The sequence below is a fragment of the Nanorana parkeri genome, unplaced genomic scaffold (genome assembly GCF_000935625.1).
Source record: "Nanorana parkeri isolate BGI_ZX_2015 unplaced genomic scaffold, ASM93562v1 scaffold18, whole genome shotgun sequence".
NCBI classification, from domain to species: Eukaryota; Metazoa; Chordata; class Amphibia; order Anura; family Dicroglossidae; genus Nanorana; species Nanorana parkeri.
This window is the reverse complement of record NW_017306286.1, coordinates 643,368-667,796: the sequence shown is the minus strand read 5'-3', so window position 1 is coordinate 667,796 and position 24,429 is coordinate 643,368. Positions and strand designations below refer to the sequence as shown.

At 41.2% G+C, this 24,429-nt stretch overlaps 1 protein-coding gene across 1 annotated transcript; it reads right to left on the bottom strand.

Annotated features, from left to right (window-relative positions):
• Positions 1 to 2,738: 2,738 nt before the first annotated feature.
• SDS (serine dehydratase) lies at positions 2,739 to 13,874 on the bottom strand. Its single transcript, XM_018560672.1, has 7 exons — positions 13,722 to 13,874; positions 10,706 to 10,745; positions 9,875 to 10,014; positions 8,769 to 8,860; positions 5,361 to 5,588; positions 4,038 to 4,162; positions 2,739 to 2,964 (listed from the first exon to the last, which is right to left on the bottom strand). The coding sequence occupies exons 1-7, from the start codon at positions 13,872 to 13,874 to the stop codon at positions 2,756 to 2,758; spliced, it is 987 nt and encodes a 328-aa protein (XP_018416174.1). The 3' UTR covers positions 2,739 to 2,755.
• Positions 13,875 to 24,429: the final 10,555 nt, after the last annotated feature.

Genomic DNA, 24,429 nt, shown 5'->3' with positions numbered 1-24,429 from the left:
AATCATGTTTTCGGTCTCCTTGCAAAGTCTCTATGCAATAAGATTTTCAAGCTGCTGCAAGTGAGCAATACTATTGTGTATTTACCTTGATTTTTTTTAAGGCTTGTCTTGCACTTTTGTGTATAGGAATAGAATTCTGTGCTTGTTTAAGAATTGTATGCACAACCTTCTGGTTTATGTATGTTTTAATTGTAATAGAATTTTGTTTTAACCAACCTTGAGTTATTGAATTAATGGCGTCAGTGTATAGTCTAAACTTGCTCTTTTGATTTTGGTGGCCCCTTTTAACCCTAAATACTTTGAGGTGTATGTTTTAAATACATTTTTGTGCCCAGAGCTCAGCTTTAACACACTCAATCAACTGTGTGGGCACTCAATGCCTTTGCAAACCCATGCAATACCATATAAAAATAGCAGTGACATCATCCCTGTGCTGTACACAGCCTGTGCAAAGACCAAAGCCTGTGGGTGTGACTAAAAAAAAAAAATGTCAGCTGCATTTTTCAAGGACATTTTGGAAAATAAACTTAAAGCTTTGTATTGCCCTAAAGCAAAACTCTAGGTACTGTGTATATATAAAAGCACAAATCAATGCAGCTTTGTAATCATTGGTACAACATTAAAACTAAACTCCTGGAATTTCTGTTGTAAAAATATGGTATCATGGTTTTTAGTATTAACCTTTCCCTGATGTGCAAAGATTAAATGCCCGTTAAGTCTGGGGAAAGAGGAATACGTTGTAATACTTAACCTTATTCCTTGCTCTAGCAGGCTTCCACTATATTGTGCAGCCAGTCCCTAAAGTATTTTCTCTTCGGTGCTCTGGTTCGCCGTTGCACTTTGATGTCACATACAGTGCAGGACTAGGAGTCCTCTCCCTGGCACTTTACAGTTTCATGCACTGTAAGGAAGCAAGCTCCCACATCTGAAGGACATGTACCTTTTTGTCAGTGGCATTGTGCTTCCCTGCATTTGTCATGTGATCTGTCAAGTGCAGGGCACACAGCCAGCAGCAGCAGTCACAAAGGAGCAATGGGGGTAACATTACCTTACACCTCTGCTGTTCTCTGTAAAATCCAGGGGGAAGAAGTTCAAAGTTGATCTGGATGGGATTGATTATTTTCAACAAAACTGGAACTACACTTTAACATCTTTCTTCATGTTTATCTGCAGTACACTGAAGTTCAGTCTGCTGTCCTGTTCTGTGCTCAAGATCAGCAACCCCCAAATAATACGTGTCCTTCCTTTTTTTTTTTTATTGTAAAAGGGTTTAATGTCACATATACAATAAACATACAGCAAATAAATTCAGTAGTTATTTCATTACATCGTTTTGGTTTTTTTATGTAGTATTTCTGTGATCGTGACAAATATATATGTACAATACAGTCACTTTTAAAGAGGTAGATGCGTGTAAAGTTAGTCCCTTTGCTTCATTAGTCAATTTTACAAAACTTTTTTTTTCTTGTTTTTTTTTCCGTTTAAGAAGAACTTTCAGGAAGCTTTTTTTAAAATCTTTTGTGTCCTTTTTAACATGCAACAGCAATTTTATTGAAAAAATATCCCTTGCTGTGTAAAAAAAAAAGTTTACTATTTTGGGGTACCTGAGATGCAGAAAAAAAAACCCAGCATAAAGCATTCCTGTTTGCTTTTCCCTTCTGCACATCACTGCCAGCAGCTCTAAGGCCCCATTTATACTTGAGTGTTTTGTTGATTAACTCCTGAAATGCAACAATGCTCAAGATATCAATGGGCCTGCTCCCGCCTTAGTATTCTGTTTTACTATATGAAGCTAGAAGAAGTACATGAGCTTTTTTGGGGGGGGGAGGGGGGGCATAATTGTGAGTCTTTGGCCCTATTAGACTTTACCAAGAGTGCCTGAAAAGTGTGTGTTTTTTGTTTTTTCTGGTATTTTTCTTTTGACTGTCTTTGGCCCAAGAAACACAATTCTGCTCCTGTACTACAAGTCACACTGTAAAATGTGTGTACAAATGCAGAAGAAAAAAAAAACCTTCTAAATTCCATGGTTATGCTCACGCGTAGGTCTGAATGGGGCCTTCATCATATAAAAAAAAAAACGAAACCTGGCATCCCTTGCTTCTTGACAACACAATTCTCTTTCCTTTTGCCCTTGATGATGCTGTGCATATAGGAACTGCAGCGCTAATATGGGGAACAAATATTTCCTGGAGATGCTGCCCTTCACACAACCCCTTCACTCCACTCCATCTACCCAGAGACAGGCCATAACTTGTTTTGACAACAATCTGGTTGTCAGATTTTCCAGGGGAATTCATTTCCATATTGAAGATTAGAGCAGGTCCCAGTAGGTACAGAACGTTTGCACATTTTTACAGTGTAGTCATGCAAATGTATATTGTTTTTATGCCAGAAAATGTAGAATCTTAAAACTTAAACTGTAATCTGTTAAAAAAAATTGCCCTAAAGAACCTCTGGATGCCAGAGGACATAGACCTAAATAACCAAAGAAAGACAAAACACTTGCTGGAGATTATTTCAAAGTATTCAGCTTCCATTCTTCTCTTTGGCTAGCTACTCAGCACTAGTAATTGGTCAGTGACCCAGGCAGATGCCCATTTGGTTTAGAAATGAGAAGTGACTTGATGCTAATGCTATATGAATGAATTGGTTAAGCAGAGCAGTTGCTTCTGTTTCAATGGTTCTCCTATTGTGACAGTAGGACAGAAGTCTATTTCAGGAATTCTGTAGTCTTTTCCTCGATGATGCATCAGTGCTAAGCAGCACTAATGGACTCAATATCCAGCTGCTCCTTAAGCCGAAATAGCTGTGTCAGGGTGATATTGTTTCCACCACATACTATGATAACAAGAGAGGCGAGACCTTGACTCAATTTTCCTTCCTTTTGCAGTTTTCCAAAGACGTTGCTGTAAACTGCTGCTAGAGCAGCTCCACAAGCAGGTTCCACAAGCATCTTTTCATCATCTGCGGGAATGGACAAAGGGATCAGTCACATACCGAACACCATATGGCTTTTTAATTCTGTTTTTTAAAGGAGAATTATGGGGAGAGTGAAATACACTCAGCCCCATACTTAGAGCCAACGTGTGACACTGAAGCTGTCGCACATCGGCTCTATTAATTGAGAACTAAGCAATCACGAACCACTGACCGCTCAGTTCACAATCTTCTCGCTGCAGAGAACGGGGACAGTCAGTCACCGCTCGCTGCAGGGATTCCCCTCTCGGTTCCTCCAGTGCTGACTGGAGGGACAGACAGGGGAGGGGGGCAGGCACAGCTAGCTCTGCCTCTAGACTAGTGGTTCTCAACCAGTGTTACCTCAGGATCCACATTTGTCCTTGGCCATTAAGTCGCGACCCAAGTTACACTGCAATGGAACACACGAAATTCGGGTACTGCGCTTTCCGGTGATGGCGTACGAACTGTGGGTGGGAGGTGCGTTTGGGGTACCATTCAAATGAATGGCAACACAACACGCCTCCCACACTAGAATGCACGGTAGGTGCAATTGTGTGGTACAGTTTAATGCACTGTACTAGTGTGAACTGGCCCTCAAAAACACTGACATGCAGTACAGACACAATCTCACACACACACTTTTTTTTAGAACTGGAGTGGATCCTCCATCTGGGGTCCAGTGCGGGCTGCTGTGCTGTGACGGAACTCCATCCATATGTGCATTGCTTGTACAACTCCCTTGAGCACTCTGTAGAGATGCCAAAAGCCAGAATGTGGCGTCACTCTGGTCCAGGTACCTCTACATGACATGTGAGGGAGTTGTGAGCAATGCACATATGGATGGAGCTCAAAATTTTGCTCCCGTTCACGAACTCTGCATCGGGTGACGAACACAACCGCAGCCATCTTCCCTGCTCTGACACATGGTCATGGCTTCCTCTAGTTGAAATCGAGGTCTGACCACAGTTTGATTCGGTTCACGACCAGAATCGTGGAACGAATTAAGTTTGTGAACCGAGGTACCACTGTAGTTCTCTTTTAGAAATGTTTTTTTGCTTATGAGACAGGTGATAACTTACCTAAAAATCTCTCAATGGCCATTACTGCATCCTGATCAGAGATGACTTCGGAGAAAACCGGATGTTCCTGAGCTACTTTCAGTGTTTGAGCTCCAACTGTTTTAGCTCCCAGAGTCTTGGCTACACTGAATAGGAAATACAATGAACAGGGTTAATGACTTTGTTTTTATGGTTATATAAAGAATTTTTTTTTTTTTTTTTTAAACTAAACATCACTCCTCCCATCACCACGGTAGTACGTAGCTTTACTTTTGCCCCGTGATTTTTTTTTCTTCCTGCACCTGTCTCTATTATTTAACATGGCTAAAACCCATTCCTCATTATATAATAAAAATGCAACAGCGATGAATTACAACTGTAATGGCCTGGTAGGATGGCAGAATTGGGAACTTTGATTTATTTAAGAAAGCAAAAGGCAATCTCATAGCAGTAAAAGAGAATTTATATTTCCCTTAACTAAGTTCAATTAAAGGCAGTTAATTTCTATGATTCACTGTACTTCACCATCACTGTGCACCAGTGGCGTAACAACCGGGGGTGCGGGGGGGTCACTTGCCCCGGGCGCAGGACTGAGGGGGGGCGCCGTCACGACCCCCGCTAAACGAAGCCATGGCTCCCTCTCCTTACAAAATGTTCAAATGGTATTATCTCATGGCAGTTGATACAAGCAAAAAAGTAACCCCTTAAGAACTGGCTCTTGTGCTAATTTTAAAAGTGGAGAATCCACTTGTTCTTGATTAAAGTATAACTAAAGGCCCTGTATGGCAGTCTAAACAATTACCAAATCCAAATTCTATTTGATGGAAAGCCTCAAAGTAAACCAAAAAACCTCCTTGCTTCTTTCCTTTACCTTCGCTGACAGCCGAATCCTCCTTCATTTGTGTCTGTCACAGTACCCCTCCCAGGCATTGCAGCTCACTGGGTTTCAGCAACAGAGGCAGTGCTGTCAATCCAGAAAGCAGTGAGGACCAAATGTGGTCAAGGGTTGACTGACACTTCCAGGGTTGTCAATCAGCAGGCAAAATGCTGATAACCAGGCCACGTGCAAAATGTTTCTTCCCACTGTAGTGCAAGCAAGCACAGCCTCTATGAGAGTGACAACTCTGCTCTGAATTTAAGAGCAGTGCAGCATTGTTGCCACACCATCACAGAAAGCTGCATTAGGTGGACTTTACTGGCAGGATCAACAAGTATTTGTGGAACTTAACATTTGGACTAAGAAAAAACTGTAAGTGCAGATGCACTTATAATTAAGTGATGCGGCACATATTTTTTAATGGAAGGCCATAGTTCTATTTTAGGTCTGAGGTTGTTGATGGTTACCTGGTTATTTCTGGCAAAGTAACTAATTTCCCAGCTTCCAGAGCAGCATTTAAGCTATGGGCGCCTTTAGTTTCCAAAGCAATGATAGGGACATCATCCCATCCTACTTCCCGCAGGCCTTGGACCACACCACAGAGCATACCACCACCACCCACTGACAGGGCAATAGCTCCAGGTTTTGAACGAAGACTTTCTTTCATTTCTTTCACCAGAGAGGTATGGCCTTCCCTGTAGGAAAAAGAGTGAGCACTGTAAAACATGTGCTTTGGCAATAAGATTACTTTATATGATAAATGAAACTGCTGTATTAAGTTAGAGGGAAATCTTAGCTTAGACCATGTTAATTAAACAATATAAAACCACCAGTGATGGAACATATATGTTGTTAATTATATACAGATATAAGGAGCTACAGTACATAGCATGGAATGTATAAATTAAGCTAATGGTATTGTTATCCGCAGCCTAGGAATTGTCCATTTCTGCTAATGTCCCAATTTGTTCATTGCATTTGCTCTGTCTGGCGGCATGATCTCTTCAAAAACTATAAAAATCACTGTCATTGAGGGACTACTGGTCTGTAAGAGATTAGTAGTAATTAGCAGATTTAAGTTGTATTTGTAACTGTAAAATATTTTAGGGACAAGTAAGTCTCCAGTGCTCCCATCCTATGATGTTTCTACCACTAGCAGGAAAAAAAATATTTAAAGGAGAAAACACTATAAAGGAACCTGTCAAGACATAAATATGGGAGCGGTAATTCTTAACCTTCATTTACTGCTAGTTAAGCCATTGACCTAGAACATGTACATGCCCATTAATTATACTGATGTTTCCCTGGCTGCATGTTCGTCCCAGCTGTAAAGCACAGATAATGGTAGCACCTGAATCACCCCAAGGCAAGGCAGCCTGATCTAGAGAGAATCAGTAATAAAGTAGGGATTTCTCTGGCTCATCATTATTTTTTCCAAGAGATAAGACTGGGGTAAGGGGTTTCTGTGTAAGATGCAAACACGCTTGACTGGTGCAACTATGCATTGTTATGCTATATGGGTGAGGTGGTTATATCTTCACTCATCTTTGACTTAGCACCTCTGTGAGCCATTGAGGCATTTAACAAGATCGGTTAATAATTTTTTAGAGAAAAACATTAGACATTAAATCACAGTCTTCTGATCCAGTATTGTATAACTGTGTGATTAACATAGTTATTCCATCAGGATTATTCACAAAAGGGTGAAGAGTTTGGAGAAGGCAGGAGAAGTTAACAATCTAGGCCAATGTAGCTGATTTAAAAAAAATTCTCCAATTCAGTTCACTTTCCAGTTCAGCTATGTTGTCCTAGATTGTTCACTTCTCCTGTCTTCTCCAAACTCTTCACTCTTTTGTGAATAACCCTGTATGCCTATTCTCTCATTAGGGAAAAAAACAGTCCAGGACACTTTGTGAGACAAGATTGTGTGTCCAACTATTCTTTAATGTCTGTGGCCAACTTTAGTGTGTTCCTGAAATAATCATTATTAGTACATTATGTATTATTGCTTCTTGTGCACAGGCACACCAGTATCTCTCAAAAGGTATGGGCCACATTGATATACCCTAAAATTTCATTCATATTCATATTTTCTTTTCAACAAATCCATGACAAGACAACCCTCATACCATCTGCCATTCTTAATTGTAGCTCTTTCCTGTCATCTACTAATCCTAAACACTCCATTTTCACAATGACCATTCTACTGCTCTGTTCTAAACTCTTTTGTCTTTGCCTTTATTGTCTAGGATTTTGTAACATGCTCTAAAGATTACATCTCCCTTTTAGATACAGAATATCGATGGTATTACAGTCTCTTTAAATGTTATCCTCACGTTTCCTAAATTATTTGTTCTACAGGGAACCTGTCAGTTCACAAAAACAAAGTTTAAATCAAACTTGCGGTACCTTCGAATAATTTTTAAATCCTTAAATGACCTCCTTCAAATGACCTTCTTTGTCCCAGGGGAGGCCCTCCATGCTGGGTACATCCTTTACATATGCCTTAACCTCTGTATAGACTGGGAGCTATGCCATGACCTCTTCCATTCAAAATATAAGTGCAAGAGACTCATTGAGCAGTAGACTCCTTTTCTTGCATTGGGCTGTTGAATGGCGGGAATAGGGCTTAGCTTCAAGACAGGCTTAGTTCAGACTTAGGGGCAGAAGCCAATCCTATATACTGTGTATAGTTGGCAATTGGAATCAAGGGGCTTCTTGGAGTCCAAGAAGCCTACTATATACAAGACTTGGACAAAATAGAAAATGAAATGAGGATGAATAAATATACCTAAAGGCACTGCAAGGTGTTAGTACCTGGAAGATATTGTCTGAAAGCTCTTTTAACCTGAGAAATTAAAGATAAGTAGCAAATGTGATAGGTTCCTCCTCTGCCTTAAAGGGGAACTCTGTCAAAAAAAACACCAATTGCTAGCAGGAAGGTATTTTATTGCAGAAGAGCTATCTCTACTATAATGAAGGGGTACTACCTTTCCATTCACTATCTTTTTTACACTGGTCTGTGTATCTGCTGGGTACTAAGGTGAATTAAATCTATGGGGCTAATCAAAATGGCTGAAGATACCAAACCCAGAAAAAGATGGGGTTAGGATGTCAACTCCTGCGAGATAGCTTACAGATGTTGTATTATTGGATTTTTAGGTAATGCAAAAGGCGTTAACAGGCAGAATTTTATTGCTGAAGAGACATAATAGTTCTCTTGCGCAATAAAGTTTCTTACCTGCCTTTCCGCAGTCTTCTTTACAATGTACACTGAGCTGTACATGTGCACCTGTATAATTTGGCATCCTCTGAAATTAATGAGCTCCCACATATGTGCAGGGGTTACGTCATCCTAGCGGCAAATCTGGATGGCCGAAGATCCGGAACCCAGAAGAAGACTTGACATGACAGTATACTAACCCTTTTCAAACATTTAAAAAATGTATCACACATTTGTTTACAATAGACTAAAATCTGAGCTGCTGTTCTTCTGGCTGCATTATTGAAAAAAAGCCCAGGATACTTTCATACTTCTCTTGTCATCTAGACAAGGAAGGCCTAGCTCCAGTGGCCATGGGCCATGTACAGTCCAAGATGTAGGACACAACAGATATTCATTCTACTTTGCCATAATTAATTCTACGTAGTTTAGAAAAAAATCTTCAACTATGAGAACAATAATGATCCCAAGAATTGGTATTAGTGCTTTAAAAAATGTTCTAATCATTGATCTCCTGTTACCATACATGTACATTAGTCCATCCCAGATAATAGATGTATAATCACAGTCTATAATGGTGTTTATTAGAGATGTGTGTACACATTTTATTCACTGACAATCAGTATGACTAGTTGAAAGAAAATAGTTTTACCATATTAAAGGATCATCAAACGGGGGGATATACACCCATCCTGGGTTATTCTTCACTAACTCTTTAGCATGCTCAATTGTATCATCCAGCATCTGCAAATTAAATTAGACAATGTAACTCTGTAAATAGCAAATATATTGAATTACTTTTATAATGTGTGCTGCTGGTGAAACTAGACTGGCAAATGAAATGTATTAAGGTGCACATTGACATGTTGATGTTAATCAAAACAACTGATTGACAACAATATTTTGTGAAAATCATCAGTGCACAGGCATCTCAAATCTCATTGGAGCCAAAGAGCCAAAAGTACATGTTTAGGCACATTGGAAGCACCTAGCATGTTTGCCTTACATCAGGGGACCAACTGATTGGAAAAGGAATTGATTGCACAACAATCATTTTATTGCTATGGTCACTCTATATCAAGGAACATACCTCTGAACTGCACATTAGTCAGTTCCAAAACTGAAACAATGATGTTAGTGAATAATTTCCCTACTTAATGAGCATAATTAAAAAACTAGTATCAGTTTTTGGCCTTCATGGGTAGTTGGGACTGCATTTGGGGACCCTAAACCTAACTGATTGCATACCCCTTATTTAAGGGAGTTTTATTTTACTACAAAAATGTTCAACTGAATTTCAGAACTCAAGGAACTAGATTATATACAATATTTATTTTGTTTAGGTTTTGCATGGGTCATTGCATATTACCACTCTTGTCTGAATTGTCATCTCTTGCATTAGTATGTAAAACTGATGCTATAGTGTGTCATACCATTTTACTAATAGCTGAACAGCGTTCGGCTCACTTCACTTCAGGTCGGTCTTTCATTTGGCTGCCTACGTTAGCTTAGTGAATAGACCCTCAAGTGATCAGACTGTCACTGTTCCCCAACACGCACACACTGTACACTATTTAGTGCATATCAAGGGGTCTTTCTCATTGAAGATACACAGAATATTGAACGAAACTTTCCAACCCGCTAGATTTCTTGCAGCACTGATGGCAGCCCCCAAAGGTCCACAGCTATGATAATTACACTCTGTGTCCATCCTCCATGTTTGTGTTATGTAATTACCCAACTTTAAAGTAAGCTTACCTCTCCCACTACACACACTGTTGCTCCTTCATCCTTAACCCTCTGAATTGTAAAGGCTGGAGTAGTGGTAGGGACAAGGATTGTGGCAGGAATGGACAGCATGCGGGCACTGTAAGCAGCTGCCAGGCCAGCATTACCACCTGTAGTAACAAACAATGGTAACTGGTAAATAGAAAGCCTGATGCATAAGCACTATCTATGTACTGAGGAACAAATCTATTATATTCTTTTATGGCTTCAAAATATAATTCTATATTCCACCGTGTTATAAACTCCCTGGTGATGTTAAAGCAGACGTCAACCCATAATGTTTTTGTTTCAGTTTTGGATAGAGTGGTGAAAGATAAGAACCTTTTTCAGGTTTTTATTGCTATTTCTCAACAGTGTAAGCCGCCTCCTTTTCCAGGTAGCACTAGTAACATGGACCGCAAGCGAGAAGAAAGCTACACATCCACTGTGTGCTTTGTATTCTGACAGCAGTGGCTGGGTGCCGCTTTTAGAATACCCAAACAGTGACGGCAGCCAATCAGCCCCAAGATTTTCTGACCATCTCCTTCGATCTTTTGATCAAAGGATGTCAGACAGAAGGGTGGCGACAGGGTCACCCACTGTGCAAATTTCATCCAGGTCATCAAGAACCAGGCAAAATTCGTACAGTGAGTGCTTATGGCCAGCTTAAGAAAACTCTTGGTACAAAAATGGAGGGCCATTGGTAACCTTTTTGGTAACAGTCCTATACTGTAGGCTGAGTATACGTGGAATGTGCAGCACCCAGTGTGAAAGTTAATACGTGACTATAGGAACAAGAGCTTAAACAACTGAGAAACTCACCTGAGGAGCACACAAAATGGGTACAGCCACGTTCTGCCCACTACAAGAAGAGAAGACATGACATAAATGTAACTCTTGTTACTGGTGATTATTTGGGCCTATTTAACAATAATACAATAATGCATAGCAGATTTTACCTCCTATCAGTAAGCACAATGAAAAGATCATTGATTGCTTTGGAACTCTACTCTTTTTACATTCTTTAAGCTAAACTCTGGACCTCTGGGATTTATTAAAACCAGAACGCACAAAATGTGGAGCAGTTGCCCATGGCAACCAATCAGCTTCTCGTTTATTACATTTTGAAAGCTTAACTGAACAAACTAAAGAGAGCTTAACTGAACAAACTAAAGAGAGAGGCTGATTGGTTGCTTTGACAACTGCTCCAGATTCTGTCTGCTCCAGTGTTGATAAATTCCCCCTTAAGAGCTTACTTGTGTTATAGCAGTTGAAGCCTTGTTTACATGTGGATGGAAGTGCTGTACTGCACTTCCATCTCCACTCGGATGTAAACTGGGCAATTCTCAATAGACCCCAGCGCTACAGTTGTATCTCCTGGCCATTAGGAAAATGGAGCCTTTTAGTCTAGCCAGGAGAAGAGAGGGGCAAAAGATGTGAACATAGTGCTGAGGCTTATTGAGATCTGCATCGCCTATGTCCAAAAGCAGCATGGACGTACAGGAGAAGCTCTACTTCTACCCATGTGTAAACAAGATCTGTGGGATTTAAAAGATAGCCGTCATCACGGGAGGTGGCTTTTGAGTAATCAGAGGCTTCAACTGCTATAAACACAAGTATGCTGATTGTGCCTGGAGTTCAGCTTTAAACATGAACTTTAGTAAACATTGACTATATAAACTATTTTGCATATGTTAAATATATTAGATCGGTCATATGTCAGTTATTACTCATAGTCAGGACAGAGTCTCAAAGCAATCATTAAAAAAAAGGTTTTTGCTGTGGAATTAGGGTCTGTTCACACCATCTGGATCGCATTGCAACCGCCTCACTTTGTGTTGGGGCGGGAGGAGGTGTGGCGGTGCATTGAACCCAGCCGCAAGGGAACGCATTGCACATCAATGACTGCGGTCCGGTCATAAAAAATGCTCCAAGCACTATTTTTCTGAGCGGACCGCAATGCAGGCATTGATGTGCCATGTAGCCTATCGCACTGCGTCCGGAAAGCGTGGCGGTGGTGTCATAGAATTCAGTGCACCGCCACACCCCCTCCCGCACCAACACAAAGTGAGCCGGCCCCAATCGGGCCAGTACGCACTCTGGCTGATGTGAATGGGCCGTTAAAGTGTATCTATACCCAAAACATTTTTTTTTTTTTTATATCTGGATAATGCGGGGAAGCACTAGATCTCACGCAGGGGTTTTACTGCTGTCTGTGGCTGGAGTTAGACAGATTACCCCTTACTCACTGTCCTGCTGACAACCTTTTCTCCAACCCCTACTGCAGATTCACTAGGGTTGATTGACTAAAGGAGTAGAGCATGTTCACATTCAAAGTAACTTTTCACATTGTAAAGTGAATTTTTGCTTAGTGAATGACGTTAGACAAAGTCAGCACAACTTCACCTCATTCACATAAAGCTGGGTATACATGGTTAGAATTTCGTTCAAAACAGTTTTTGAACGTTCAGTTTTCTAATAGTTAATAGGCTTAAATCGCTCAAATGTAACTGTAGTGATGAAAAGCATTGAAGGATCAGAATGGAAATTTTTTCTGGAATGAATAATGTTAATGTGGTATTTGTTTGGGAAATGATATTGACTATGGGGCAGCACAGTGGCTAGAACTTCTGTCTTGCAGTACTGGGGGGGCCCCATTTCAAATCCAAGTCAAGACGTTATCTGCATGGAGTTTTCATGTTCTCCCTGTGCTTGTGTGGGGTTTCTCTGGTTTCTTCCCACACTCCAAGGACATGCTGGAAGGTTAATTGGATCCTGCCTAAATTGTCCCCTACAGTGTGTGTATGCATGTGAGATAGGGACTTTAGATTGTAAGCTCCTTGCTTGCAGGGACTGATACAAATGTGCTGTGTAAATTGTCAGCGCTATATAAATACCTATAATAAATAAAATTCAAATGTTAAAACTAAACAAAATTTCAAAGAACATTTGTCAAATCTCTGATGACATTATCTAATGTTCTGATGTGATTGTTCGTATGAAAATCTACCCAGCTAAAGTAAAATATCAAAAAAAAAATCTCTTAGCTTAAAGAACAACTCCTGGTATAAATGTTATTAACCCTTGCAGTAGGCTCCCCCACATAAGGGTTAAGTGCGTTATACCTAGAGTCAAAAATAACAAGTTATACTCACCTGAACCTGAGAGCTGGTTGGCTGTGACAATGCTCCCTTCAGCCTGTCTCCTCCTTTGCTGCAGCAATGGTATGTAATGGTGTCCTCATGTCCTACACACTGTGTATAGAACATGATGACTCAGGGACCTCAGACTGCTGCAGCGACAGGGAAGAGAGGCTCTAGGGACCAGTCAATGAGCAAGCCGGCACCGAGGATCGGATGAGTATAACTTTTTCATTTTTAATCCTAGGCAAAAACGAGCACTTAACCCTTGCAGTGTGGGGATAGCCTCACTGCAAGGGTTCATAACATTTTTACCTCGACTTCTGCTTTAATGAATGAGGTGAAGTTATGTTGACTTCGCTCATCCAACATTGTGGAAGAAAAAAAACGTTTTCTTTCAATTTTCCTTGCATATACATGATTGGGTATTCTTTTCAAAGTAAATTATCACCTGTTTGTTTCACCTTGTTCACTAAGTGAAAACTCACTTTAAAAGTGACACATTTCAGTAAATGTGCATTGGGGGCTGGAGCCTTTTCTACCTTGATTACTAAAAATCAGGATCACTGTCTTTTCTATCAGCACTTTTGCTGTTACACACTGGGGGGCATACTGAAGTGAATATTCCCAATGTTTTTATTCGTCTTGTCACACAATACTTCAAAGCTCACTCATTCACCCTCTGAGTGTTTACTCACTGTCTTGCACAGATGGCCAATGCCACGAATCTTGAAAGAGCCTGTTGGCTGAGCATTATCAAGTTTTAGATATACTTTGATGCCAGACAATTTAGACAATGGCACACTGTCTCTGAGAGGGGTATTCAGATGAAGACTTCTAATCTCTGCCATCTTGACCTAAAGAGCAAAAAGAAAAGAAATGTTGTGATTAGTGGGGAATGTTGCTAGCTAGCGTTCCTCCATTAGTATTGCTCATCCTCCTAATGGGGGTGGACTGCTGTTTTTCATAGATTATTCTGGCATGGAAGTCAAACACTTGCACTGTGATTACAATGTGTTTTGGGTCATATAGTATGCTGGAGGATGTAAAGCATATCATAACCCAAGAACAAAAATACCATATATTGCAGCTTACCAGTATATAGATTAGGTGGCTGCATTCTTTTTTTTTGGTAAAGGTTCTTTCATTTCATGGTCACTAGGTTAACCTGCCAGTAAAAGTCTTCCATTCCTAGGGTGATAACGGTCACTGCAACATTTATATGGAGAAGCAGTGTTGTTACCCTGGGGCAGAACTACAGCATCCTCCCACTCACCTATAGTTTGTAACAAAGAGGGGAGGGGATCTGTCGTCCACAGAGATAGTTTGTGTAGCACAGGCACAGAGTACAGGAAGTGATCATCTTTGAAAGGATCAACAGGTATATTTTACACTTATCAAAAAAATATTACAAACACTTTCAATGGTATATTTACCAGAATAAATAGAGCAAACAAGAGAAGTTAATTGGTAGGTTTTACAAACCCTTTAAGTATCCTATTGATATAGAAAAAGTCCATGAACCCATCGCACTGCTAACCGCTTAATCCAAAGGCAACTGGATGACGCCATCACATTCATAAAGTATAGATGCTGCGTGACCACGAAACGTTGCACTTATGCGATATGTCGCATTTACGTCAATAAAAGATGCACTATTCATGTTTATTTGGGGGTGCCGGTGCCCGATCTATACCTAATGATATAGAACACATATGCTGCGTGTACTGAAACAAATGGTTATCTTGATCTTTTCTACGCTGATTCAATTTAGGGTATATATGGACATGAGATTTGCCCAAACCAGCCATTTGCCAATCTCATCAGACGTATAGGTGGTTCGGAAATGCTTTTAATTTTCTCTCTGACTGCTGTCCCTCTAAGGTAGGAGACAGAGCTTTATTGTCCGCAAACTAGGCATGACCTTATGGCCCGACAGATGTTCAGGGGGCCAATATACAACCTTCATTCTGCTGAAGTAGGTCTTCAGGTCAAATGCTTTAAATTTTCTCTCTGACTGCTGTCCCTCTAAGGTAGGAGACAGAGCTTTATTACCCGCAATCTAGGCATGACCTTATGGCCCGACAGATGTCCAGGGGGCCAATATACAACCTTCATTCTACTGAAGTAAACTAGCAATCAGTTGAAGGGATGGGGGGGAAGGAATCCTTGAAAATCTTCAGGATGTGCCAGTGGGAAAGTGGCACAGTCGGACCAGTGTGCTTTACACACTGGTCCGACTGTCCCATCATCACTACAACTTGGATGAAAAATTATTGCAACTCTGTCGTTGAGGTCAGGCTTTAACAAGTGCTATTGAAAAATAATAATTAATAATTAATAAAACATTCAGTGAAGGGGTGTGTCTCAAAATATTCAATGTGAATCAGTTGTGTGAGAATCTAGCAATGCTTCATGGGATTTGTAGTTCCACAACAGCTGGAGGGCCCCAGAGTTTGTCCACCCCTGCTCTATAGACACTGAAAGCAACACATCTGGGGAGCAGTGATTTACAGGGTGTTATCAATAGTGACTGTTATGTCAGGCTCTGAAGCAGTTTGAGATGGAGGAAATTTTGTATACAAAATAGTTACCATATTCTAAAAGCTAACACACATTGAGGGGAATTTATCAAAACTGGAGCAGGCAGAGTCTAGAGCAGATGCCCATAGTAACTAATCAGCTTCTATTCATTTTCAAAGCTTAACTGAACAAACTGAAGGGAGAAGCTGATTAGTTACTATGAGCAACTGCTCCAGATTTGATACATTCTCCCCAATGAATATAAGCATATTATCAGCAGCAGCAGGTATGAACATTAATTAGGCATTAAAAAAAACAACTTTTGCTCTGTTTTTCAGTGTTCCTGAACATAAAATGAACATATCTTATAAAAGAGATGTAATTGTACACTGATACATCCACAATCTATTATATTCCATTTAGGAAAGCATTAAATAACAACTACTTTATGGACTTACATGTTCAGCAAGCGGTAGCCTCTCTTGTAGCCACTGCGCATACTGATTACACTTGCATTCTGTGCCTGGGAAGGAGAATCCTGGGAACTCTGCTCTCCTACAAAGGTCTCGGTATCCAAGAAACTGTCCTTTACGTACAAGTGAACCAGAGTGGACTGGAAATTTCTGGATCTGTCTATAAAACTTTGACATGGGTATCAATGTACCAGTTAATAAAGGCAGATTGTCGCATAACTGATTTACAAGTCAGTAGAATTAGTGGAAAATAATATGGTTCTTGTCTTATATTAACACAGCATATCCCTGAGCTCTATATTGGACCCAAATAACAGTTTAGTTTACACACATGGACGTACTTGTGAGCTTGTATTACTCTCACTCTTATGCTGGGCATACAGCATAGATATAATTAATGTTCATACCTGCTGCTGCTGATAATATGCTTATATTCATTGGGGAGAATGTATCAAATCCGGAGCAGTTGTTCATAGTAACTAATCAGCTTCTCCCTTCAGTTTGTTCAGTTAAGCTTTGAAAATGAATAGAAGCTGATTAGTTACTATGGGCATCTGCTCTAGACTCTGCCTGCTCCAGTTTTGATAAATTCCCCTCAATGTGTGTTAGCTTTTAGAATATGGTAACTATTTTGTATACAAAATTTCCTCCATCTCAAACTGCTTCAGAGCCTGACATAACAGTCACTATTGATAACACCCCGTAAATCACTGCTCCCCAGATGTGTTGCTTTCAGTGTCTATAGAGCAGGGGTGGACAAACTCTGGGGCCCTCCAGCTGTTGTGGAACTACAAATCCCATGAAGCATTGCTAGATTCTCACAGGCACAGGCATGACACCCAGAGACAGATGCATAATGGCATTTGTTTCACCACAGTTGGAGGGCTGACATTTGCCCACCTCTGCTGTAGACATTAGATGACAACTCCAGTTCAGCCACTTTGCCCAGACTGGGAGATGATATGATACTGTCTATGCGGCAGTGTACAACAGCTTCAAAAGACTGTTATTGGGGACAGATTGATCGGACAGGTTAGAAAACCTGTTTTGCATTGAGAAGATATGCATTACTGTTCAGAAGTTTGAGTGCAGTGATTGACTTTCACCTGACAGGAATGCATTACAGTTTATTGCTCAGTTATATAAGGACTGTTGTGGCATTTGCTGTATGAAGTAGCAAATCTTACGGATGACATGCAAAACAACATTCGACTGTCATGTCCTCATGGTTCAATACTAACCAGTACCGGCTTGTGGTGATTGACGTGTGTATGGAGCAGTAGCTGTGGTGTTGAACAATGATAACGGTCATTGTTTTTATCAGGAGAGTTGTTTGTAGGATTATATTGCCACATATTTTGTATACAATTTCTGAATGAAAGGATTTCACATTATAGGGTGGTCCTTGAATCCTTTTATATTTTTATTTTTTGTGTTTTAGGTTAGAAAACCTGGCCCGGTCAGCATAGAGATAGGCTGGTGTGGCTCCCGCACCTTGCTCTAGAATAGTGTATGGGAGAGCCTAGCCCAAAGGCATCACGAGTGGCTTGGATTTTGCCATGTGTGTCTGTACAGGGATGTCTTTGGCCAGAATTAGGCCCATGCCACGCTGGTGATTTCCTTCCTTAGCGTTTTTGTTACTAGGAAACCATAAACTGCGGTCAATGACAGATCTGTTTTGCAGAAGTTCCAATCGATTTGGAGTTAGCTACAGTTGCTGCTTGTGTTATCCAATAATTTGTAATTTGGAGTACTGTAGCAGCTTTGTAGCCAGCTACAAATCATCAGGGAAAATAAACAGAGATCTGGAGCTTCTACAAAGTTCCTAGTGTGATATGATCCTTATGGGTAATACTTGACTCTCATCTCCCATATAAACCTCACTGTCATTCATGGACCCCTTCTGTCAATAAAAAATGCACAATATAAATCCATGCAATATTTAGATTGAGGAGCACATCTGCTTAAAAGGTGTGTAAACAAAAATAATAAAAAAATAAGAATATTTTTTTCTTAAAAAGAATATTGTGAAAAATATAATCTACAATGACTCCCATCAGGTGCCATTCACTTACCCGATCTCTGGCCGATGGCATGCGCTCCGATAACACTTTGATTTGTTCCACGCTCACTATAGGACGGTCCCCTACCTGTGAGGGCACTTATAGGACCGCGAGTGATAACTCTGACCAATCAGAGGTCAGCTAGGAACACACCCCCGGCACTCCCACCTATCCGTATCAACAGCTGTCTGACTTTCCAGCTAAAGGAGATCTCAGACGACAATACCAAAAGGGATGAGCAGGGGGGAGGGCACTTTTTGAATCCGGTCAGGCTAGAGAAAACAGTCATCTAATAGATATGACGATGGTGGGGGAGGTGGAATTTCAGTGAATGGGAGATAACACAGAGATTCTCCTCAGTCTGTGTGAAAGGTTTACAGTAAAAAACAAGCAGCTCTCTTCTCATAAACAGCCAGGAATGTGCTGCCCCAACACATATGTTCTAAAAACACATTCCAGTGACGTGTGCAGAACAACATGTTCATGTACACTACATATTGCTAATAGATACTTGTGTATGGATAACATACACAGCATACATAACAGCAACACGTTGGGCTACGTTCACCTCTTTCTGTGCCTGCTTTTCTCAATTTTTTCATGCTTTTTTCCCCCCATGCGTCGTACCTCCTTTACATGTGTACATTCTACTGCGATGGAACGTCCTCACTAAAAAACTACCTCAACTACAATCTGCGTCCTCAACTACAATCTACGTCCTCAACTACAATCTACGTCCTCAACTACAAAATCTCATTACAAATTAGTAAACTTAACGTGAGATTGTAGTGTCCATCACGGGAGTAGTGTCCATCACGGGACCATGGGGAACAAGAGTAGCCACCCTGCTGGAGGAAGGACAGTGTCAGCACCAATTCAGAGATGATTTGAAGATCTACAGCTGAGTGATACACAAATAAGATACATTTTTATTAATAATTAAAGTGACACTAGCCTCAGGAGTTAAATCTTAAAGTAGAACTATGAGGTGAGTGCTTTTCACTCACCTCATAGTTCTAGCCGACCTGTGACAATGAGACTGTCACAGGTCGGCTCAGTAGATCGGGAGGTAAGCGAACACATACCGGCGTCCGCTCACCTCTCGATCCTGTCACGGCTCTCTGCCGTGACAGGGGAGGGGCTGGATTCCCCCCGCTCAGATCTGCCAGCGCTGACTGGCGGAACGGACGGGGGAGAGGGCGGGTACAGCTGGCTCTGCCTCTAGATAGGCAGAGCCAGCTGTCAGTCACGCAGCTAGGCGGATCCCGGCATAATTGTCGGGATCGCTTCAGCTGCGGCCTCTCAGTATACCGCGAGCTACAGCTGAGTCTAGGGTGACGGGAGGACGCTAGTTTGTGTCCTCCCGTTACCCTAAGGAGAACTATGGGGAAAAGCCTTAACCCCATAGTTCTCCTTTAAAGATGCATTCAAGTACCTTAGGTATTAACAAAAATGTATTTGTGCATCACTCAGCTGTAGATCCTCAAATCATCTCTGAATTGGTGCTGACAATGTCCTTCCTTCTGGAGGGTGGCTACTTTTGTTCCCCATGGTCCCTGTGTGTGTTGTAAAGTAGTCACTGCTCCAAGATTACTCCTGTGATGGACTACAATCTCACATTTAGTTTACTTATTTGTATTGGGATTGTAGTCCATCACAGGAGTGAGCTTGGAGTGGTGTCTACTGAAGCTGTCACAGGTCTCCTCTGCAAAGAGATCTGCACAAGCTGATGTTACTGACATCCCTTTAAAATTGCTAATTCCCCGGCTTACCTGACCTGGAACAATCACACAGATTTGAAGTTCTGACTTCACATGCTACATGTTACTCTAAGTTTTGTGACCTAAATTGTATTGAAGCCGGAGAATAAGCATGACAGCTCCAGCAGTAGATCTGTAATGGGAGCCCCCATATTTGTCTTCGCATATGCTCCTTTTAATGATTTGGGTGCTGACATGACTTCACTTACTGCACGCTTATTCTAGGTTAGTGACTTTTCTGGTCATTAACAGCAGCCTCCATTCTTCAATTAGCACTTGAAATGAACATGGAAGGTATATAGTTGATAAATCCAACTATATTATATCCAACTATGATATCATAAAAGACAAATATTTATAACAAATATATATATTATTTATATAATACTGTTATATAAATATAAAAGTTTGTGAACAAAAAGTGCCACATCGTAGCCACAGGAAGATAATAGGCAAAACAGTTCACATCTGAACTCCAGCTTCAGGAATGTCCATAATGATTGACTTGAAAAACGTTCCTTAACTATTTTTAGCTGTTGAACAAACAAACAGTTTGTGAACAAAAAAGTGCCACATTATCACAGGAAGATAATAGACATAATGTGCACATGCCATGAAGAAAGGGGGTCATGAAAACAGCTGATTCGGATGACTCGGCCCCACTGGAAGTGACACAGTCGAGAAAATGTATAGGATCAAGAAAAATTATAGAACACTGACTTTGACACTCTCCGGCCCCTCCCACTCTCCTCCTACAGCTCACAGCCCAGAAGCATGGACAGCCAGCAGTGGGTGAGAGTCCCTAAGTAGCGGACATGGAGAGGAGTAAGGCCAGAACCATGTAGGGAGCTCAGTGGGAGGAGAGCACCATCCCCCAGCCAGTCACCCCTTTCATGGACTTACTAGGAGTCCTCACATCACCCGACCGTTCACACTACCGTTACATGGATGGCAAAAGTGGCAGACGGGCGGGGAGAAGGCGGGGGAAGAGGCAGAGCGAGAGGGGGGCCAAGTTGCTGCACCATGGGCCTCTGGGTTGTACTTGCCCCCTGGGCTAAAAGTTGCCAGTCAGCCCCTGGGTTGCAGTTACTGTTCAGTTCTGAGAAATGGATCTTCACTGGAAAATGTAAGCCATGTCAATGAAAGGTAAAATCGACACTCACCTCCTATAAGTTGTAGTGAGGATAACTGAAAATGACCTGTTTTATATTAATGTTATACCGTGCCCAAGTGTTATTCTTACTGTTGTATCCATTATCATAGTGAAGTGTACAATTTAATGTGCGGCCACAAGTAAATACGAGCTCCTCTCTCCAGACACTGTCGGGCTCTCGGTCCATGACGAGTGCCCGACTTTTTAGGGGGGGTGACACCAAAATTACTGTCATTTTGGTGTCACCACTCCAATGGTGTCACCCAGGTGTGGGCCGCACCCCCCTTGTGATGCCACTGCCTGTTACATCCTGTTTACTATCACAGCAACTGGTGACATTTTACATATAGAGGAAGATGTCAACACCAAGGTATATATTTTTACTTTTTTTTGCAAACCTTCTTTCCTCACTGATTCTAATTTTTCTTTCTAGATTTATTTGGTTCTTCCACACAAATATGCATGTAATCTCAAACACACATTCAGTATCATGTATGTATAGGCGCCAGTCAGTAAAATAATTGTTAGTGGATGAATTGCACATGCCTGGTGCCTATGGCAAGCTTTATTCTTTCAGGAGGACATAGATCACCTCTATGTACCTATGATGCCAGTGCAGGGAAAACTGGGTCCACTTGAATGGTTTTCTCATTTACTGTTAGCCCTCAAGGGAGAATTCACAACACACGGCTGTAAGGTGACAACTGCCATCTAGTGATCATAGTAAGTATAACTGATCTAACAATAGCGTACAATTTCCCAATTATAATGGCTATAAATGTATTGATCAAACTGGTCGATAAAACAAATGTTTTGATATTTTACAGAAATCTAGCAAGTACCGAGTGTGTTTCTATCCTTCCCCCTTTTGACCAATTTGCTGACCGTTAAATTAACCTAAATGGGTTGGAAAAATCTTTTTGGCTAATTAATCATTTTCCCCAGCATCTTTTATATAATTTGTGACTCAATAACAGCATCAGTTGGCATAACAAGCAACTGGATAAACAGAAAGTGCTCTACCTCCTTCCTGTAATGCAGTTCCATGAAACAACGATGCATAACCAAGGCTTCCACCAGCCATTCGTCCTAAACAATAGAAAAAGGTGTTTGCACACTGTTCTGAATCCAGTAAAAATTTTCTTTTTTTTAATTCAAGGCATAAGATCAGACATAGCAGTCCTGCTAATGCGTTTCAGCAAAAGAGGCCTTAATTGTAGCTATGATTAGGCCTCTTTTGGCTGAAATGCCTTAGCAAGGCTGCTATGTCTGATCTCATGCCTTGAATAAATATATAAGATTTTTTACTGGATCCAGAACTGTGTGCAAACCCTTTTTGTTGTTTACAACAAGCAACTGAATTGAAGATCTATTGAAGTCTCGATCTGTTATGTGTTTAAATAGGCATGCATTATGAACTTGTGTGTTTTTTAAATGATTTATTATGGGCTTTGACATGCAGTACATGTGACTTTAACAAACCAATGCTTAGAAACCTCTGTATGCATGACTTTTTTAAAAGCACACTACACATAACATCATATACATTATATTGCCAAAAGTATTGGGACACCCCTCCAAAACATTGGATTCAGGTGTTCCAATCACCTCCATGGCCACAGGTGTATAGAACCACGCACCTAGGCATGCAGACTGCTTCTACAAACATTTGTGAAAGAATGGGTCGCTCTCAGGAGCTCAGTGAATTCAAGCGTGGTACCGTGATAGGTTGCCACCTGTGAAATAGGCCCATCTGTTAAATTTCCTTGCTACTTAATATTCCACGCTCATCTGTTAGTGGTATTATAACAAAGTGGAAGCAACTGGGAACAACAGCAACTCAGCCACGTAGTGGGAGGACACTTAAAATGACAGAGCGGGGTCAGCACATGCTGAAGTGCGCAGAAGTCGCCAACTGTCTGCAGAGTCAATAGCTACAGACCTCCAAACTTCGTGTAGCCATCAAATTGGCACAACAACAGTGAATAGAGAACTTCATGGAATGGGTTTCCATGGCCAAGTAGCTGCATCCAAGCCTTACATCACCAAGTGCAATGCAAAGCATCAGATGCAGTGGTGTAAAGCACGCCGCCACTGGACTCTAGAGAAGTGTTTTCTGGAGTGACAAATCACACTTCTCTTTCTGGCAATCCGATGGACGTGTCTGGGTTTGGTGGTTACCAGGAGAACGGTACTTGCCTGACTGCATTGTGCCAAGTGTAAAGTTTGGTGGGGGGGGATTATGGTGTGGGGTTGTTTTTCAGGGGTTGGGCTTGGCCCCTTAGTACCAGTGAAAGGAACTCTTAAGGCATCAGCATACCAAGACATTTTGGACAATTTCATGCTCCCAACTTTGTGGGAACAGTTTGGGGATGGCACTGTCCTGTTCCAACATGGCTGCGCACCAGTGCACAAAGCAAGGTCCATCATAAAGACATGGATGAGCGAGTTTGAGGTGGAGGAACTTGACTGGCCTGCACAACCCGATAGAACACCTTTGGGATGAATTAGAACGGAGACTGCGAGCCAGGCCTTCTCGTCCAACATCAGTACCTGACCTCACAAATGCTCTTCTGGAAGAATGGTCAAACCTTCCCATAGACACACTCCTAAACCTTGTGGACGCCTTCCCAGAAGAGTTGAAGCTGTTATAGCTGAAAAGGGTGGGCCAACTCAATATTGAACCCTACGGACTAAGACTGGGATGCCATTAAAGTTCATGCGCGTGTAAAGGCAGGCGTCCCAATACTTTTGGCAATACAGTGTATGTGAATGAAATGATTCAATAGAATGGCATAGTTCTCAATTGCCATTTATACAGCATTATATAGCAATAAGGCTTTAACATGGGTTCTTTGCAACAACTCAGCAATATTATAAACTCATTAATATGCATGGTATTGAGACGTGCTATTAAAATAACCCCATGTCTCTCACTCAGTCATCTCATTCTGTACATCGCTAGCATTGTGTTCATGGAAAAGAATAACAGCAACTTTAATGAGAGGATGTATTTGTAAAGTGTTAAAAATGTTATCTTGATAAAAATTCTGACTCATTTTATTTGCCTCTGGTAATGTGGAAATGGAGTGCTGTAAGTCCTCTTCACACTTATCCGATTCACTCTTTTGTTTCTACTTCAACATTTCTTAACCTTTTTTCAATAATGGTACCTTTTAAAAGTATACAAAATCAATACCTCACTCTTATTCTAGATAGGGGTCTGGCAGAGGTGTAACTAGAAACTTCAGGGCCCTGGTGCAAGAAACCATGAGGCCCCCCAACCCCCCACCGCCATGGGAAAGGCACTATAAACAAGCACCGTGTGGTTAACAGGAAGGCTGCCGAGGTCCCCAGCAAGCGCTGGACCTCAGGCTGCCGCTTCAGTTTAACAAGTTAGTTCCGGTATCTGTGCTTAGTATTGGAGCATTTTC